Source organism: Cordyceps javanica, chromosome 1, assembly GCF_051103115.1.
Source record: "Cordyceps javanica chromosome 1, complete sequence".
Taxonomy (NCBI): Eukaryota; Fungi; Ascomycota; class Sordariomycetes; order Hypocreales; family Cordycipitaceae; genus Cordyceps; species Cordyceps javanica.
The window spans coordinates 6,582,317-6,601,916 of NC_139295.1; the positions used below are offsets into that span (position 1 = coordinate 6,582,317).

Consider the following 19,600-nt stretch of genomic DNA (forward strand, 5'->3'; position numbering starts at 1 on the left):
CAAACCTGTATTGACGCGGTGCCCAACTGCTCGAATATCACAATGAAGAGCGATGAAGACTACATCGCCTGCGTCCACGCTGTCCATATCTGTGGTGGAAGTAAGGACTGTCTCATTTCTGTGCGGGATTGCGCCAAGGATCGGTCGCTCCTCAAAACGAAAGATATAGCCAAGCTTAGACAGTGCGCAAAGGGGCCTCAAAATGAAGCTGGCAATCCAGCTCCCGGAAAAGAAGGAGAAAAGAGCAAAGTTCAGGGAGCTAAGAGCTGCAAAAGGAAAGCTGCCAAGGGGAAGCGGCGAAAGTAAAGATTGGCGGTAAACCTTGCATACTATCGTCCACTTGTTCATAGACGAGTCGAAAATCAATCAGAAGTCCAAGTTGCTCGACATAACAGTTGACGTAGGTGCGGTTTGCCTCTATATTGTGGCCTCCATCCAGTGTAAATAATGAGACTTGACTGTCAGAGGGTTCATCGTGTGAGATTCAAAGTCCATGCACAGATAGAATAGAGGCTGGCGACCCGAGAAATCAAAGCTCACTGAAAAGCTTGTACTACTCTGTGGTATCTCTAGGAGTTTGTAGAAGTGTTTGCTACAACATTAGAAACCGTCCGGAAACCCCTCAGATGCGCGAGACCAAACAGTTTCAGCCAGCAAGTAGACAGGCGAATTTATCCCTCTATTGGCGCCATTGCTCAACGAATTCTCCTTCTACTGTTCTCGCACGATGCCAAAATCTCAAAATGATTTGTTCTCCGAGCGTTGGATAGGCGCATGAACTGTATAGTGATTTGTCAACCTTTGTAGTGCTTGCCGCCGGTATTCTGCCGTCAGGTTCTGCGCAGGTCTTCGCCAGCGGCTCGCGGGTTGAGAAAATAAAACTTTGCGCCACCAAGGAAAAATCTATCACACCATTGACTGGGCGTGCCATCTCGGCGAATGCTCTGGTATACCGTCCGGGCGGTCGATATACCTTTTGAGCCGCGGATGAAAGGACGCTACGATTGAAGTACAATTTGCTACAGCAAGGGCAGTGTGTAGGTATTCTTTACAGGAGGTAAAAAAAATGATCTGGAGCGTAATAAAGGTTAACGCCCATCACCGAAATCTCACCAACACAAAATGCGGTCAGGCCAAGAGCTTCGGTAGCGTTCAAGGGCAAGCTCACCATCTGAAATTTCTGTCGTATCGTCGCGGTAGAAAGCATGGACAAGAGAGTTGGGGGATTCTCAAATGCGTTTATAGAATTCGAGAACTTTTCAGAAGTGTGTAATCAGCCAAAAAGAAAAGAAAAGTCAACAAAATCAGCACTGAATCGTTTCATTAGTAGTCTACGGGCGCTGGCAATTGCTAAGCTGCTGCTGTTCAAGGGATGTCTGCATGCGACACCAATCTCTGCTAGATCCGAGTTCAACCATCCATGCATCCAATTCAGTCGACTCAGACAGGAAGAAGTGATGTGCAAAAAGTCTGTGCTTTAGATATATAAATGGGCTTGGAGAAGCTGCCAAGGCGATTGACCCCCAACGAAATGACTCGGCCAATTTATGAGCTCTGCTATTTCTTGTAAATCTTTATAACCGAGAGAATCCCAACACTGGTGTAAGCCTTGTACACTTCGGGGGGGAGGTCATGCTTCACCACTGCACCCGGTGAGATGAAATCCTCCCGGGGCAGATTCGCCGGCGACCACTCAATGTCGGTAAAGCCGGCCGCGGCGGCCACCTCTTCAAACACGGACTTGCGGTGGTGCGCGCACTCAAAGTTGAGCGTCTCGTCGACATGGCACGTGAACCACCATCCCGAGTCGTCGTCCAGCGGCCGCGTGAAGTCGAGAAACGGGTAAATGTCCCGCAGCGGCGGCTCCTTGCAGGCGCGGCCGCGCGCCGCCAGGTCCTCGGTCGGGTACGGCACGACGCCGACAAAGAAGCCGCCCGGCTTGATGTTGAGCGCAATGTTGTCAAACATGTCGCGCAGCGAGGCGCGGTTGGTGGCGTAGTTGAGGAACCAGCCGCCAAAGGCGCCGTCAAAGTACTCGCTGGTCGCGCCGCCGCTGCCGCCTGGTGCGTACGACTGCGGCCGGGCCCCGTCGGCGACGAGGTAGCGCAGCCGGCCCGCGGCGACGGCGTCGGCGTTGTGCGCGGCGTTGACGTCGAGCATGGCCTGCGAAATGTCCATCGAGGTGATGGTGGCGTCGGGGCTCCAGGCGAGGACGCGCGACGTGTAGAAGCCGGTGCCGGCGGCGAACTCGAGCAGCTTCAGGCCGGACTTGTCGGCGAGCTCGGGGCCGAGCGCATTCTGCATGAGCTTGCCCTCGAGGAGCTTGTAGAACTGCTCGTTCGCCTGCTCGTACTTGGCGCCAATGTGGTCGTATTGCGTCATTTCCGCGCGAGAGCTGAACAGAAACGCCGTCTTTGATAGTGTCGGTCGCGATCCTTCCAAAGCCTACGCCAATTGATAGGGCAGTTTGTGACAGAATTGAGTCGGTCGAGCTGGGGCTGAAGCTGACGATGTCCAGACTGGGCGGGGCCGCATCAACATGGGCATGACGCTATCCGGCCCGGCCGGCTTACTATCGCAAACTACGTGAATTGATCGCTCGCTTTATATCCCATGCTAGCTAGCTAGTTGGTTGGTTGCATTTTCCGACAGCACCAACTTACACCGCATTGGTGAGATGAGACCTGTATGACCCGCATACAATACATCGTCAACCCCCCCACCAGAAGGATGCGAATCTACACACGTTTCCGCGAGCGACAGGGCTATCGCGAGCGGAGACCGGCGAATGTATAGATGAGGGCTTCTCTCGCGACTGAGATACCAGACGGGCATTTAATCCATCTCCATTATATCGCGGTGTCTTTGCAACACGAAATCTCCCATAACGCAAAGCAATCAATGTAAATCACTATTTTGGTATCTACATAAAAAAGTCTACGACGGGTGGCCACTCACCGCCCAAGTCGAACCCCGAATCAAAACTAGCCCAGTCAATGTCGACCGCCGGTAGTGCATGCGTGAGGGCTGCGTCCTTCACGGCCAGCTTGGCGTCGGTGCAGCCGCGCGAGGCGGCAATGACCTGCTGCGCCGTCGCCAGCGCCTCCCTGGCCATGTGCGAGCCGAACCGGTCCGCCATTGTCCGGAGCAGCTCCATGGCGGCGGGCAGCAGCGACAGCAGGCTCATGTCGTCCGCCGACACGCCGATGCAGACGCTCTGAAAGGGCACGCTGAGCATGTTCCACCAGGTGCGCCCCTCCGCGAGCAGGTCGGCGACGCCGTCGAGCGCGCGCCGCAGGACGGCGGCCGAGACCTCGGTGACGTGCTTCCCGGGCCTGCTCGAGGCCGCGGCGAAGCGCCGGAGCAGGCAGAGACAGGCATCGGCGGCGAAGAGGGCCACCACGGCGTCGTCGCCGCGCGGCACGTCCCGGAGGCGCGCGAACAAGTCGGCAAAGTCGTCCGAGCCGAGGCCGGCGCCCGCAGCCGCGTCGGCATCGCCGAGCACGCCGGCCAGGGCGTGCAGGGCTTCAATGTGCGCGCCGGGGACGCTCACCGGCGCGGTGCAGCGGGCGTGCCGCGGCGCGACCCCGGACAGGCCGTACTCGGTGGCGAGCAGCAGGTTGAGGAAGCGCGCCGCGCAAAAGTAGCGCCGTCGGGCTTCCAGCTCCTCATCGCTGAACGCCGCCTTGGACAGGGCCGCTGGTGTCGCCGGTGTCGCCGGTGCCGCCGGTGCCGGTGCCGAGCTACCGGCCAGGTCCCGATGCAGGCCCATAATCTCGCAGAGGTGCATCGCGGTGTGGCTCGCCAGGCAGGAGATGGCCGGGCGGGTGGTGAGGCGCATGTAGAGCGCGCGCAGGATCCAGCCGGCGACGGCGTCCATGTCGATGGCGGCCACGGGGCTCGACAGGGCGAGGTCGAGGATGGACAGGCCGTGACGCTGCACGTCCTGCTCGCGCGGGTGCGCCGAGCCCGGCGGCGCCGCGAAGAAGGAGCCGAGCGCCGCGACGAGCGCGACCACGGCCGCAAAGTTGGGCCGGCCGCCCCCCTCCAGCGCGGGCCACCCCTGCGCCAGCCGCCGCGCGAAGCACTCGCCGTCCAGGAAGGCGAAGAGGGGGTGCACGGCCGCAAAGTAGACACCGCACAGCGCCTGGCACTCGGCCAGCGTCAGGTAGTCGGACAGCGACGATGCCGCCGCCACGGCGCCGCGCCGCTCCGGCCGGATGCCCAGGTTCCACGCGTACGAGTGCAGCCGCAGCGGCTGCTCCATCGCCAGCTCCTGCCCGACGAGGTGAGGCAGCGCGACGGCGCTGTTGGCGTTGATGAGGCGTCCCCTCTCGCGGCTGACGATGAGCGTGGACGGCGGCGGTGGCGGTGGCTGCTGCGCGTCCTCGTCCGCGGTCGCGCTGACGGCAGCGCGGCTCGACCGGTGCGGAACAGTCTCTGGCTGACGACGGGCGGGATCATTCGCCGTGTCCGAAGTGCTCTCGGCGTCGTGGTAGCTGCAGGCGTAGCCGTAGGCTTGGCATTGCGCGCACGGCTGGCTCCCGTCACATTTTCGCCGGCGACGGCGACATTCACTGCACGCGGCGTATACACGCCGTCGGCGTTCGGCATTCGGCTGCGGCCGATTCCTTTGTGTTCTCTTTGGCATGTCGATACAGTCAACAATACATTTGAATTGGTAATTTTAGTGCTTTTGTGGAAGAGTTGGAAATGAACATTGTTTTTTACAAAACTTATCAGTCTGGTCTAGGTTAGCCTAATAACAGTTGTCAACGCGCCCCGTAAGGTGCATTTTCGCTCCTCATCCTCCAATTTATCCCGGAATTGCTTGAACAATATTGACATTAAAATTTTATAAAATTCAACACCGCGGTTGACTCCTTTTCTCGCACTTCCCGCGAAAACCTCGCCACTGCGCTCCATCGGGCTGTCAGGCTGCCAGGCTCTCTTCTTACTGACCGCCCATCTCGCCCGCAGCCGACCGGAGTGCCTCGGTCACGCCGCCCTCGCCGGCCCAGCGCTCTACCACGCTGCGCGTGAGCGCGCCCTCGGCCAGGCACTCGTCAATGTCGCTCATGCTGATGGAGAGGGGCACGGCGGTGCCGGCGACGACCATCTTCAGGCCGGTCAGGATCTGCTGCAGGTGCGCGGCGGCGCGGCCGCCGCCGCGGCTGCCGTAGGTGACGACGGCGGCGGGCTTGCCCCCCCACTCGTGGTACAGGTAGTCGAGGGCGTTCTTGAGGCTCGCGGGCACGCTCCAGTTGTACTGCGGCGTGACGAAGACGAAGGCGTCGTGGGCGCGCACGACGGCCGACCAGCGGCGCGTGTGCGCCGCGCGGTAGTGCGGCGTCGGGTCGTCCGCGGGCAGGCCGGCGGGGACGGCGGGCTCGTCGTAGAGCGGCAGGCCCTGGGCCTCCAGGTCGATGGTCTCGAGCGCCGCCCCCCGCAGGCCCGGCACCTCCCGGATGATGTCGGCGAGGAGCTCGCTGATGTGCTGCGTGATGTACGGGTTGACGCGGGTCGGCCGCGTGCTGCAGGTGACGACGCCGATGCTGCGGATGCTGCTGGCAGGCATGGTCAAGTTGTCGTAGCGGATGGTAGCTATGATCTGCGTCGTAGGTTGTTGTACCAATAGAGAAACGAAGACGGATATGAGAATGCCAAAGAGTAGGATCAAAGGTAAGTGTGGGAAATGAGGATTAGGATTGTACTCGCCAAACCTTTGCAGCATCTTGCCGTCTTATAGAACCTTACTCAGAGTTTGGCGACTTACAAGAGTTTGCTGCTAATGCGGATATTGTCGTGTACTGCGGAAATTGCGGAGGATCCGTGTAAGTGATGCGGATGCTGCGGAAGGGGGGCTTGAAGGGGTTGAGTTGATTAGACAATCCGGCCCTTACCTACATCCAAGTGCGTATTAAATGCACCGGATGATCACGATAGAGGAAACCAATCTCCAAGATGAAAGATGCGGCATGAGCAGCTGCGAGCCTTTTTGGTTGCCCGCAGCTCGTGGCCGCCCCGCGATTACGCATGCCCCCGACCAATGTGTTCCCGGCACCGATATTCAAGCCACATGATTATTTTGCTGCAGCGGTATTTACTCCTGAGATTACTGCCATTCTGACCCCGCATGAGCTTTGGGTGCCGATGCCATCTCAGATTTGAGTCGCGGGCGCGCGCGCCCCTCCCCCCTCCCCCCGCAGATAGCCGCCGCCGTGGAGATGTGAGCAAGTATGCGTGAGATACAGGGCGAAACGCGCAAGTATTGGCAGCAACGACTCTCCAACGAGAGCCCGTCCACGATTGAATGAAACATGGGAATGAGCTAGTTACAGCAAACACAGCACGAGCACGGCGACGCCATGGCTACACGGGTTCTCACGGCGCGCTGCCCAAAAAGAAAATAAGAAGTTATATACCGCTTCTTGCCCAGATGCAGCCCTTGCACACATACCCTTTTTTTTTTTCTTTCCCCAACCTGTCCCTTGGAACCTTGTCAAAAATCGCGACACAGGATTAGAGAGGATGCACTTGTCCCAGACGGTCCGCAAGTCTCACCGGCTCTTCGCCTCCCACCACAGAGGCCACGGGAAGCGCAGGTACTCGTCCGGCTCAGGCCGCCCGGACGGCGGCCCCGCGCAGGATTCGGCGGCGGCGGCGGCGCAAGCACCACCACCGCGCCTGGTCTGGCCGGCCGGCGCCCGGCCCACGCCGTACCAGATACTCCATGTCGAGGCCGGCCGGCCGTACGACAAGACTAACTTTAACCGCCTGGTCAAGATGTACCACCCGGACATGCGCCACCGCGACGCGGGCGGCATGGCCCCGCAGGCGCGGCTGCGCCGGTACTACCTCGTTGTGGCGGCGCACGAGCTGCTCAGCAACCCGGAGCAGCGCCGGCGATACGATCTGTACAGGCTCGGGTGGATGATGGGCCACACCGCCCCTCCCATCAGGGACGATGAACCACCGGCGGCAGAGGCGGCGGCGGACACGAAAAGCGAGGCGGGCGGCGGGCGGCGGCCGTCACCGATGCGGCAGTCGCCCATCTACATGTCCAACCACGCGTTCGCCATCCTGGTGCTGGTGCTGGCCTTTGGCTACGCCGTCGTATCGTGCGAACGCGTTCGGGGGGCGGCGCGGCGCGAGAAGCAGCGCGCGCACCTGGTCGACGAGGAGATTGTGCGGTCGCTGTACGGCGCGCAGCACCTCGTGCGGGGCCGGTCCAAGGACGAGCGGATACTGGCCTTCCTGTGCCGTAGACACGCTGCCGCCGGGGGAGGAGGGCAGCATGGGGATGAGGGGAGCTTTGTGCACTTTGACAAGGACTGGGAGCGCAACATCTGTCGACACTAGAAAACGTGATGCGGCGGACCTGAAAGCTGGAAATGGAAAGAGAGGGGTGGTCTACCGGATCGAGAGCTGGTTTCTCTTCTTTTGTGTTTTCTTTTTTTCTTTTTTTTTTCGGGGGGAGGCGTTCGGCAACTGTCAATAATCAGCATAGTCAAATCAATACATGTTCAAAATAGATTACGTTGGGTCTGAATGCAACTCTCAGTAGCCATGGATCGTCGACAGGCCAGGTCCCTATGCTGGGGTACAGAGAGGCCCACCATTTGAGGGTCAAATCGGGTGTCATTGATGGGCACAAAGGGCGCGACATGGTGCGCAACGGGACCATGCAGGGCGTATTTGACACGGACAAAAAACAAAAGGGGCAGAAATATGGAGAAATAATTGGTATCATAGGCTTGTTGGCCATATTAATATATATGCAGGTATCGCTGTTTTGAGTTCCAAAAAGCACCAATTCCAAACTGTCTACCATGGGGAGAATACATTTGTGCGCAGCGCGTTGAACGCATTCGTGTCATTTCTCATGCAAAAAAACGTTTGCAAGCAGCTTTGAAGAAGAAGAGAAGAAGAAAAACAAGAAAAACACCAACAAAGCCAGAAAAAGAATCAGTCTTCAGTCTAGCGTGCCTTGCTCGCCGCCGCCCTCGCCATCTCTTCAAAAGACTTGGGGGCGTTGTTGGCACAAGACCAGGGCTTGGTGCCCTTTTCGTTGGCAATGGCCTCGACCGAGGCCCACAGGCCAAGAACGCAGAGCAAAGTGCCGGTGATGACGAGGAGAACGTTGGCGCCAAAGGAAAAGATGCGGCCGGGGCTGCTGAACCAGGAGCCCTTGCGCATCCACAGCCAAAAGATGCCGGGAAGGCCGTAGGAGAACCACGAGACGAAAAGGGCTGAGAGGATACCGAGCAGCGAGTTGAAGACGGGAATGGACTCAGCAATGACGAGAGCAAAAGCCCACATGGCAAGGGTCAGGCCGGACCAGCCGACGACGGAGACAAAGGTGCGGCGTACGAGGTGCTTGCTGTTCTTAAAGATGCGGCCAAAGATGTACTTGCCAGCAACGTGGCCGTAAATGACGCCCGCAATGACAATGGTGGGAATGGCGACACCCCAAATGGCCTTGCGCATCGTCTCGGAACCGGCGGCGGACAGCGCAGGCGAGGGCACATTGGCACCGATATAGTAGTAGATGACGATGGCAGCAACGAGGTAGAGGGAGGTGTCGACGATCTGGAGGAGGGCGAGGGCCTTGGGCCAGTCCTGGGGCTTCTCGAACTCGCCTATGACGCCAAAGAAGCAGGAATGGCTGGAAAAGGCAACGGCAATGTTGGTGACAGCCAGGAACGCAGATGTGAAACCAAGCTCTCTGCTAATCTCGATAGGAGTGGCACCGATGGGCTTGTTGGTGGCGACGTCGCCGACGGTCATGAGGGTGGCCACCGTGATTGAGATGCACGAGGCCATGGACATCCAGCTGGTGTGTCGGAGGGTACGGGGAAGGTTGAGAACCCAGAAGACGGCAAGACCGACGACGGCCCACACTATGGTGCAAGCGGCGTGGTCCGAGAGGGCGTTGAGGCAGATGGTCCAGGTGAGGAGATGGGCGCCCATGACGAAGATCTGGAAAATGGCCTGGGCCCAGCCAAAGACCTCTTGGAAGATGCGGGCGACGGTGATGTTGTAACCAAAAAGACGGATAGATCCCAGGGTCCTGCCAATGACCTCGACGGCGTCGCCGAAATTTTCGACATAGGGGTACTCTTTTTGGAACTCGCCGAGCATAAGACCCGAGTATGTGGAAAGGAAGCTCATGACAAGAATGAGGACGATGCCCGGCGCGAGGCCGAGGGTGGCGATGACGGATGGTAGGGAGAGGATGCCAAGAGAGACCGTCTCGGCGATGAGGACGATGCCACCTTTCCTGGGGAGGTTGTCAGCGAGTGCAGCAGGCATGATTGGGACAAAGACTGGGAATCAGAGATGCTTACCACCAAGATAATGTCTTGAAGTTGATGAGGGCAGCCTCGCTGGTTGCATCGTCCATGCTATTGCCGGCCGAGTGAGGAGCAGCGTCGGCGCCCGTCTTGGATACCTTGTGGTCGAGGGCCGGGCTGCCGGTCTGAGACTCGGCGTGGCCAATGTCTTGTCCGTGAGAGGCCATGACTTTGGAAGATGCGATGTTGCAGACGGACCAAGACAATGCGGGGGAGGAGCAAGTATGGGGGGAAGGAACGGGGGGAAAGGGCAACAAGAAGGGTCAACGGAAGGAAAAGCTGGGGTAGTCGAGGGGTTTTATGTAAGAGGAAGAGCGACAAACGGCAGCTAGCGGATTCGCTGAAGGATTCGCTGACGCGAACAGGGCGAGGAGGTCAAGCGAGGAGGGGAGGGTTTCGACAAGGAGAAGGACCGGGGATGTGCGGCGACACGTGTGGGTGGCGCAGGGGGGGACCGGGGAGGGTTATTGAGTTGTTCGAGTAATGACGAATTCCCCGCAAGGGTCTATCGATGGACTGGATTGTTGATGATGAGAAAGGTGCTGGGGAGGGATCCGGGGCGGCGCAACAAGGAGTCGTCGTGTGAAGAATTGGTGGCTCGTGGCGCAACGAGGCGAGGATGCTGGTGGAAGAAGAGAGGGAGATAATGGTGGCGGCACGTCGACGGTCGAGGAAGAACGATGATTGTGTATAAGATGGAGAAGAGGTAGACGAGGACAAAGAAGGTGTAGAATGTGGGGGAAGGGCAAAAGAGAGTTTCTCTCCAGAGGATGTGTGGGATGGCACGAGGTACCTGTTTCTGAGGGAGGAAGAGGAGGGAGGTCGAGGTTGAGGTCGAGATCGAGGTCGACCGTTGGATGGCGGCAAAGATTAGTTGAGCTGCAAGCAAGAGAAGAAAGGCCAGACGAAAGAGGATCAGACAATTAACAATGAGCAGCTAAGCCAGAAGCAGGCAAGGATTGGCATGAAGAAGAATTACCGAGTAATAAAGAGAGGGAGAGGGAGAGGGAAAAGAAGTAGAATGCAGCGCTACAAGGCGCCGGGATTTGACTTTAATTAGGCTAAACTGTGAGAGAGGCAGAGGTATAGAGAGAGAGACGGAGTGAAAAGATAGAGACGAAAATTAATAATGAAATAATAATGCCAAATAAAATAAAGTAAGAAGAGCATCAGTACCCGCGCGCACCGCAATAGGCAGGATGCAGCGCAGCAGGCAGGATGTGTACTGGTACTCGGTACTCCATACTCCGTACAGTGACGGACAATCCGTGCAAAAGAGACCCAAAAAGAAACAAGAACCTTCGGAATGCCCAGTTTCTCGATCCACCAACCTGTGTTAGCAGTGGAGCCAGACCCTCTCCGTCTCTGGCAACTGGGCCCTATCCATTGAAAATAGGTGGCATCTGGGGGGGAGAGGAGGAAGCGGACTCCGTTTCATTTATTACATTATTCATTTGGGCTGGCTGATTGATTGGGTCGTTGGACGATGCGTTCCGGCATCGGCCATGTCTTGGATTGTTGTCGTTGTTGGCATTGCGTGTTTTTTTTGTTTTGGATGGTGGTTGAACGGCCATTGTTTGCAAGCGGCAATGTTAAGAGTCCAAAAAAAAAAAATGTCTTGGCCGAGCGCCGAGATCACGCCGGAAGGGAAGGAGAAGGGAGAAAAAGCGCAGCCACAGCCAGGCGATCGGCCGCGCGAACCGGAAATAATGGAATAAAATTAAATAGAATAAAATAGAGACCTACTGGTCCAACACTACCAACTACATAGTGCAAGCCCCCAATTACGCCACCAAAAAGGGATAAAAGCCGTCTGTGCCTCGTGCATGTACCTCCTGTGCCTTACTTGGCGACTGGTGCTGAGCGCTACACCCTCCCCGGAATTCACCACAAAGTGCCAAGGCACTTAAGTACTTACTTACCCACGACCGGCCTCGGGCGAGGCGCATGGTAGTGGCGTGTGCGTGGTGGCCTTGGCTTCTGGGAGCCGGATCCTGTCAACCTGCATACTAATAGCGCCACCCGCGCTCTCGGCATGATGGGCGTCGAGTCACGGCGTAGTCGACAGACTCGACAGTCACAGACCACGCCGTGATTGGTCAGAGCGGAACGGAGTTACGGTGGTGGCTTTGCCTCGTTGGGGGTTGGGTGGCGCACACCCCGGCTGGCGCAGAGAGCAACCTGTCTGTCTTGCCAGGCAGGGCGCCAGCATGGCAGCATGGCTACTGATACTTGCATCAAGTACGGATACTTACTCCGTACATGCAACGGAGCCCAGAGTAAGTTCAGTAATTCAAGGCTCTTCCCAGGCTGCCAGGTCAGGGCTCCCAAGGCTCCGGCGCTCCCAGTGGCTGCTCCAAAGCAAAGAAGTCTCCACACCCCTCCTTTCGCCTCGCTTCCTCCGCCCCTGCCTAGCCCAGCCCAGCCCAGCCCAGCCCAGCCCAGCCCAGCCCAGCCCAGCCCAGCCCAACCCATCATGTTCCGTCCATCAGTGCCGCCGCGCCGCCACCTGTCACGCCAGAAAAACGCCAGGTTTCTAGAAAGAAGCAAGAACACTCACACACACTCACTCACTCACACACACACAAAAACCCATGTCACCCAACCACCTTGGCAGTGATCGTTTTAGATTTTTTTTCTGTCTTGGCTGCATCATGTCATGACCGGGTGGGCGAGCCGCGCATGCATTTACGTCTCATGACGTGCAGCAACCTGGCAACCGGAATGTGCTGTAGTACTGACTGATACTGCTTGACGGCAGACTCACCAAAACAAAGAGAAATTCCAGTAGTGGGAAAAGAAGAAAAAGAAAAGGGAAAAGATAAAAGAAAAAGAAAGAAAAAACCGTCAACATCATTTCAACCTTTCATTAGTTGCCCCCTCCCCCGGAAAAGCTGCCCGCACAACGACACGAATGCGGGTGGAGATGATGCTAGGATCTTTCTCTATAAAGTATAGTGCTGTTGCTTGATATTCCGAACCCTAAGTGATTCAGGAATGCCACTCGAGGTATTCCGTTTTGAGCAGGTCGCATTGAGCAGGTTGTATTGTGTAGGGGGCATTGTATAGCTCGCTTTGTCTCGTTTGTATTGCCGAGTGAATGTCCTAGATACAAAGTGACGGGCAGCACCCATTCATACCTACCGATTATTATATCCTTTTCTAAGGAGTGCAGCCGTGAAACTTGGCCTATTTGATCACTCGTCGCTTCCTCCTGTTCGACCGCGTGTGTGATGACAGTGCTTGCTGTCAATGCTGTGCTGCCTTGGTGACCTTTGCTGAGCTCGTCGGCCGCCGTTCGCTCATGTCGTTGTCGAGGGCTACCGGCGGCATTGCTGACGATGTGATTGATCAAGGCTAGGCTACAGCCGGCCTTTGTCCGAACGGCGTGGATCAGCATGATCAAGGGCGTGTTTGAGGCGTTGGAGAGATGGCGTTGCTGGTCCATCATCATCATTATCAATCATCATTCTTGGTCATTATGCGAGGGCAACAAAACAAAAGCTGGACGCGCAGAGACGAATTCTCTTTTCTGATTGGCCAAACATTCTTTACGGGTATTAGTAGACTAACTTTAAAATAGGCATTCACCGTGCATCCGCTTGATTATTGTCTGGTTGATTGGATTGTTTTATTCTTTATTTTATTTTACATGTTCCGTTTTGCATTTACTATTTCTTTATTTATCATTCATTTCCAAAACGTCACAAACCTTTTACCTGTTCCAGTCCCCCGCTCCAAAACGGCCGCGCTCTTTTTCTCATTGGTCGTCCCTCAAACCCACGCACGACTCATCCACAACCATGTCGCTCAGCCGCCTTGCTGCCAGTACTCAGTACTCAGTACGTACCCGTGGCAGTCAGTACTTAGGTAAGTACGCACTGCTCTCTCTACGATTAAGTATCGGACTTGGGGTACTTTTGATAAAAGATCTTCCATGTTGCAGCCATTACTCAATATGGTTGCATCGTGCACGGCAAAAGGGGGAGTAGAAGAACAAGGCTGCATGAGAAACGATCCGGCTGGCTTTCCTTTTTCAGATCTTTTTTTCTTTTTCTTTTTTTCTATTTTCCCTCTCTTCCAAAAATCAACCCCTAATAAAATGATGATGATAATGACACCAACTGAGTAGGTACCTTGCTGCTTGCCTACTTACTACTACCCAACACTAACATGCTGAGTGACTTGGCAGGTACTGAGTACCTGCCGGTAAGCACTGACCACTAGACCTGACGCAGCCACCACCACTCTCCCCCCTTTGCCCCCTCCGTCTCGCTGAAGATTGGGGAAGAAAAATTTATGCTTCTCCACAAACGGACAACGGTGCCCCCGGCCCTCCGAATGCGGATCACCACCACCAAAAAAAAAAAAAATTGGAAAAGGCAAAGAAAAATTCCATGTCGCCTCTACCCTTGCATCTCCATCGTGAAATGCATGCAACTGAATCGCTCACCAGAAAGGGGCAAGGGGAAGAGAGAGAGATAGAGAGGGACGGGGGGGCTCGTCGCAGGAGGACCAATGTCCTCACGTATCTGCGCAGCTACTAAGTACGCTTGTCAGACATGCATCTACTGCTGATGCTTCACGAGATGATGACACCTAATACTAACATCGCCAACTTTTTTTCCAATTTTTACGCCTCTTTTTTTTTTGTTCTTTTTTTTCTCTGCTTCTTCTAATTTCCAATCCCATTTCCTTTTCCCAAATCCGCTTCGTATTTTTCGTATTTTTTTTTTTCGTATCTGCACTAAGTATTATTCCCCCCAAAACACTCTGCTCCTCTTCTCGGAGATATTTCTCCTCCTCCCATTATTACCCCATCCTGCCTTTTCTCTTCCTAGTCACTCGTAGCCGTCGCTCATCATCTTTACTCATCTGTGCAGGCAAGAATGCGGAGTTTAAAAGAAAGAAAAAAAGGCCCAGCAAAAGAGAAAGGCCCCTGGGTAAATTACACAACATTGAAGCCCTTCGTGGTCTAACAGCGGCCCAAGTAACCGCTGATGGGGGGGTCGTCTTGTCCGCAACCAGATGACAAAAATCCACAACAAAAAGTCACAACCCACTCGGGTGCTGCCCCCCCAGAGTAAGCCCGACGGGCACCGGTAGTGCCGCCGGCATGTGTGGCGAGTTTCTAAGCAATCGAATTTTACGGTTGCGATAAGGTGCGTTGATGATGCCGCGCGCCGGAGGATCCGATGACCGATCCCAATTACATCTGGCTCGAGCCTGCACTCACAAGAGCAGTGTCGAGCGAAGCGAGGGAAAAAGAAGAAAGAAGTAAAAGGTCGACCAAGCAAGTCATCGTAGGCGATATGGACGCTGGCATGGAGCGGCTCCTTGATACGCAGCAAGAATCACAGATAAACCCGGCGATGATAATTACAGATTGTAAAGTCATGCCGAGGTCGCTGACAATTTCTGTATCCCAAAGTCACAAGTGCAATATCGGTCTATTTCCTCCCAATAAAAAGGAACAACAATTCATCACCACTCAAAATCCATGCTCACGTCTCGTTGCCCTCTATCAATTGATCAACCACTCAATCAATCATTGTTTCGTCATGGTATATACATTATCCTGCTCTACGATAAGCCTCCACTCATTTCTTGGCCAAGTACTCTTCCCACCCCAGCTCCTCCAGCTTGCCCGCCTTGGCCTCCACCTCACTGCTCATACTCTTCATGTACTGCGCCATCGCCGTGCTGTAACCCGCGTCGGTGCACCCGAGGATCTTGACCGCCAGCAGGCCCGCGTTGGTCGAGTTGTTGATGCCCACCGTCGCCACGGGGCACCCGCGCGGCATCTGCACGATGCTCAGCAGCGAGTCGTGCCCGTCGAGATGCGTCGCCTTGACCGGCACGCCAATCACCGGCAGCACCGTCTCCGACGCCAACATGCCGGGCAGATGCGCCGCGCCGCCTGCCGCCGCGATCAGCACCCGCACGCCCCGCGCCGCCGCCGCCTGGCCCAGCTCGACCATCCGGTGCGGGGTCCGGTGCGCCGACGTGATTGTGTAGTCGTACGGCACCCCAAACTTCTCCAACACTTCAAAAGCGCCCTTCAGCACGGGAAGGTCTGAGTCTGATCCCATGGTCACGACAACCAACGGGTTGCTTCGGCTGCGCGAGGACACGGGCTTGGCCGGGGTTGTAGCAGCAGCAGCAGCAGCATCGGATGGACGCAGCTGGGCCCCCGCGCTTGCTAGGCGGGCCGAACGGATCTTGTCCACCTCGAGGGTCAATGGGGCCGCCAGCTGCTCCAAGCCGCTGACCTGGGCTGACGCCGATGTCACTGTAATATGTCCAATCTTGCGTCCGGGCTTGGATGCCTTGCCATATAGGTGAATGTACACGTCCATATCCTTGTCGTAGCTGAGGCTGGCCAGGTCCACCAACGAATCGTGCGAATCCTCAGCCGCGCCGCCCAAAATGTTGAGCATGATAGCCGACTCGACGCGCGGCTGCAGCGTTACTTTTCCGGGGAAAATGTCAAGAATGGCGCACAACTGCGCCTTAAATTGTGACATGTAAGGGACGGCCTCGGTGAAGAGATGGCCCGAATTGTGCGGTCTGGGAGCAACTTCATTGACCACGATGTTGCCTGGTGCATGTTAGTGTGGCTGACTCCGATCATGTATACCAGGTTTGTAGACACGTACCGTCCTGGAGGACAAACATCTCCACAGCGTAGACGCCGCGTCCCTTGAGCGTGCGAATCACGTTGCTCGCCACCTTGCGCGCCTCTTCAGACGCCTCTACCTGCACCCCGCGCGGCGGCAGAAACACCTTGGTGCAGATGCTATCCTCATGCACCGTCTCGACAGCGGGGTACGGGTGCACATCGCGCAGCTTGCCGTCGTCGTCCTCGGTCCTGACCACCATGACTGACAGCTCCTTGACAAACGGCTGAAACTTTTCCGCGTACAGCGACAGCTTGCCCATGGAGCGGATGGCCTCGTCAAAGTCGGCCGGCTCGCGCACCTGAAAGTTGCCGCGGCCGTCGTACGAGCCCTTGCGCGCCTTGAGCATAAAAGGGAAGCCGTACTTGTCGCCGACAGCCTGCAGAGCCGCCGCCGTGAGGGCCTCGCCCTCGATAGCCATCTGAGGCGCCACGGGGATGCCCGCGCGCAGGAAATGCTCCTTTTGCAGGTACTTATCCTGGATCAGGCGGATCGTCTCCCACGACGGGTGGCAGGGGACCTTTTTGAGCGGCCGGCCTGCGCCAACAGAGACGCCCTTGGTGGCAATCTCCTCCAGCACGTCGGCGTTGACGTGCTCAATCTCGACGGTGAGCACGTCCACGCGCGCTGCGAGCTCGCGAATCTTGGCCGGATCGTTGAAGGAACCCGAAACGTGCTTGGCATTTTCGCAAATCTGCTTTGCGGGCGAGCCGGCAGCATCGAGGATGGCGAGCTCAACGTTGAGGGGTGAGGCCGCCTCCTGCAGCATGCGGCCGAGTTGACCACCGCCGAGGAGGCCAATAACAGGATGCTTACCCATGCTTCAGAAAGCCAAGAGAGGGTTGCAGGGTGACGGGCAGATGCTCGATTCGACTTGAGAGTCCCGGCGTCAATGAGCCAGCAATTTGCACGTCGTCTCGTCGTGAAGTTATTTTCAAATCCGCTCACCATAAAATTTTTGTGGGGGCGAAACGTCGTTCGTGGTTGGCCGCATTGGTGCGACACCCAATCTTTGCACTAGCATCGCCCGCTGAAGATGATCAGGCATCTCTCTCCCTTGCCCCGACAAATGCAGATTCATTCAAGTTCCACGCAACGGAACGCCTGATCGTGAGACCTGAGATACAGTCACATTAATGACTACGTCGCGTGCAGACTCAGCCCGAAACCCTCCCTCCGCGTGATGCCGCCTCCTCCGTGGAGCGGAAGCCCATGTTGGCCTAGGCTCTAGTACCCATGTCCGGCCAGTATGTGAATTTCTCCGCACCCATCCGGCCACCAGCACCAGAAACTGCTATATCTGCGCCCATCAAATAAGCGGCTCGACCATCATGCGACGGGGGGCTGCGCCATACCCTTACAAGTATCGGCCCCGGTCCAATATCCTGCGAAGCTGGAGGCTAAATGATGCGGCCAGGAGGGTCCCTCGCGGAATGTCACTGTATTGCCAACGCAGCAATCATGTGTCGGAAGTTCCTCTGGGTCGTACGGAAACTGGCCGTCCAGTGCTTTCCCCTCTTTCTCTTATATCTTAGCTTTCTCTCCTCCGAGACATATATGCGCGGTTTAAAGACTGGCTTACAAGAGAGCTTCAGAAACTGCCGCGATACTATACACATGGCACCAGCTACGCAACAACCCGCACGCCGAGGCGGCGATGACACTCGCACGATCCTGAATTGGTCGGCCGACGAGACTGTTGCCGCCATTCGTGAGAAGCGCATCACTGCTCGCCGCTACATTACCACAGTTCTTGAGCAGGCCAAGCGTGGCGCCTCGCTCAACGCCTTTGTAACACTGTTGCGCGACCAGGCCCTGGAGGCTGCCGACAAGGTCGATGAGGCTATTGCAAGCGGTGCTGCGCTGCCGCCTCTTGCTGGGCTTGCTATTGTCGCCAAAGACAACATTAATTTGGAGCATGTCCCTACCACAGCCGGCACGCCGGCGCTACAGTATGCCAAGCCCAACAACACGGCGCCGAGCCTGCGCAAGCTCATCACCGCCGGCGCCATTGTCATTGGCAAAGCCAACATGCACGAGCTCGCTTTTGGCGTCACCAGCACCAACTTCGCGCCATTTGCTCTGCCTGTGCACAATCCGTATGCTGCAAACATGATACCCGGCGGCTCGTCCGGCGGCACTGCCGCGGCCATTTCATCCCATGTGGTCCCCTGCGGCTTGGGCACGGACACAGGCGGCTCTGTCCGCATCCCGGCCGCACTTACCGGCATTGTCGGCTTTCGCCCCTCACTTGGCGACGGCGGCCCAGAGCAGCGCTACCAGGATGACCACGCCGTCGTGCCAATTAGCCATACACGCGACACGGTCGGCACCATGGGACGCTCGGTCGCTGATGTGACGCTTCTTGATTCCATCATTGCAGGCCAAACTCGACCCCAGGCTGCTAATCTAAGTGGCGTCCGTTTTGGCGTCCCACGTGTGCTCTGGAGTGGACTCGACAAGAATCTAGAGCAAGTCGTCATTAAGGCGCGCCAGCTGCTTGAGCAGGCTGGCGCAATCATGGTAGATACTGACATTCCCGATCTCATTACGCTCGACAACAAAATTTCTCTCCCACTCGCTCTGCATGAGCCGCGCATGGATATTCCCGCCTATCTCAAGGCGTCCGGCATTAGAAATGTCACCATAAACGACATTGCCCGGCGCATTGCCAGCCCAGACGTCCAGAAGTTGTTCAAGTCGGTGACGGACGACGCGTTCGGTGGCGCATACAATGATGCGATTACCGTGCATCGCCCGGCCCTGAAGCGCATGTACGCAGACTATTTCGTCAACGCCAACGTATCTGCTATTCTTTTCCCCACGACGCCTCTGCCCGCTACGCCCATAGACTACGTGAACGGCTCCGGCAACGTTTCCATCAACGGTGGGCCACCGCAGGACACATTTGGAACGTACATCAGCTTCACCTCACCCGGCAGCGATGCCGGGATCCCCGGCTTGAGCATTCCAGCAGGCCTGACTCGCAGTGGGCTGCCCGTGGGTATCGAGATTGATGGGCCGCTTGGCAGTGATGCCCGCTTGCTGAGCCTCGGCTTAGCCATGGAGAAGATTCTGGGCCGCCTGCCACCGCCGAAATTGTTTGCCTGAGCCCGCACGCGTGATGATGACGAAGTATCCGAGTTTATGAATTCCTTTGATGATTGCACGCACGAAATAGAGTTATAGAATTGCTTTTTTGATTATTTGCCTTGAAGCCTGTGTGTGGCATCCGTGATACCTTGATCTGAATGTCAATAAACCCGTATATAATAAGAAAAAAAAAGCGTAAAAAGGTGGTATAGGTGTAGCAAGAATCCCCCCCTCCCTTCCAAAAAAGTAAAAAGTTCGCCGGTGGCATCATTTCAGATGCATTTCATCGCTATGTGGTGCTGTTAATCTCCCAAACGCTGGCTGTCGATTCCCAGAATAGTCGCTCGTCAAATCCGAAATGGAATGAAACAAAAGTGGCATCCAAAACGCCAGGCATGCCAAAGCCAGTATGCCGACAAAAATAATAAAAGAAAAAGCAAGAGCAATGCGCCGAAACTGACGCAACGAGTC

General features: G+C 56.4%; 7 protein-coding genes across 7 annotated transcripts; 2 read left to right on the forward strand and 5 right to left on the reverse strand.

The window, feature by feature from the left end:
• Positions 1 to 1,557: 1,557 nt before the first annotated feature.
• Positions 1,558 to 2,382, reverse strand: V2A60_002004 (uncharacterized protein; the record flags this gene model as incomplete). Its single annotated transcript, XM_083253356.1, has 1 exon — positions 1,558 to 2,382. The coding sequence occupies one exon, from the start codon at positions 2,380 to 2,382 to the stop codon at positions 1,558 to 1,560; it is 825 nt and encodes a 274-aa protein (XP_083109482.1).
• Positions 2,383 to 2,923: 541 nt separating this feature from the next.
• Positions 2,924 to 4,651, reverse strand: V2A60_002005 (uncharacterized protein; the record flags this gene model as incomplete). The annotated part of the gene is made up of 1 exon (XM_083253357.1): positions 2,924 to 4,651. One exon carries the CDS (start codon positions 4,649 to 4,651, stop codon positions 2,924 to 2,926), a length of 1,728 nt encoding a protein of 575 aa, XP_083109483.1.
• A 303-nt stretch (positions 4,652 to 4,954) lies between these two features.
• Positions 4,955 to 5,734, reverse strand: V2A60_002006 (NADPH-dependent FMN reductase; the record flags this gene model as incomplete). The annotated part of the gene is made up of 1 exon (XM_083253358.1): positions 4,955 to 5,734. One exon carries the CDS (start codon positions 5,732 to 5,734, stop codon positions 4,955 to 4,957), a length of 780 nt encoding a protein of 259 aa, XP_083109484.1.
• Positions 5,735 to 6,531: 797 nt separating this feature from the next.
• Positions 6,532 to 7,362, forward strand: V2A60_002007 (uncharacterized protein; the record flags this gene model as incomplete). The annotated part of the gene is made up of 1 exon (XM_083253359.1): positions 6,532 to 7,362. One exon carries the CDS (start codon positions 6,532 to 6,534, stop codon positions 7,360 to 7,362), a length of 831 nt encoding a protein of 276 aa, XP_083109485.1.
• A 618-nt stretch (positions 7,363 to 7,980) lies between these two features.
• Positions 7,981 to 9,523, reverse strand: V2A60_002008 (transmembrane amino acid transporter protein-domain-containing protein; the record flags this gene model as incomplete). Its single annotated transcript, XM_083253360.1, has 2 exons — positions 7,981 to 9,283; positions 9,351 to 9,523. 2 exons carry the CDS (start codon positions 9,521 to 9,523, stop codon positions 7,981 to 7,983), a joined length of 1,476 nt encoding a protein of 491 aa, XP_083109486.1.
• Positions 9,524 to 14,956: 5,433 nt separating this feature from the next.
• Positions 14,957 to 16,856, reverse strand: V2A60_002009 (phosphoribosylaminoimidazole carboxylase ADE2; the record flags this gene model as incomplete). Its single annotated transcript, XM_083253361.1, has 2 exons — positions 14,957 to 15,957; positions 16,016 to 16,856. 2 exons carry the CDS (start codon positions 16,854 to 16,856, stop codon positions 14,957 to 14,959), a joined length of 1,842 nt encoding a protein of 613 aa, XP_083109487.1.
• Positions 16,857 to 17,653: 797 nt separating this feature from the next.
• Positions 17,654 to 19,147, forward strand: V2A60_002010 (uncharacterized protein; the record flags this gene model as incomplete). Its single annotated transcript, XM_083253362.1, has 1 exon — positions 17,654 to 19,147. One exon carries the CDS (start codon positions 17,654 to 17,656, stop codon positions 19,145 to 19,147), a length of 1,494 nt encoding a protein of 497 aa, XP_083109488.1.
• Positions 19,148 to 19,600: the final 453 nt, after the last annotated feature.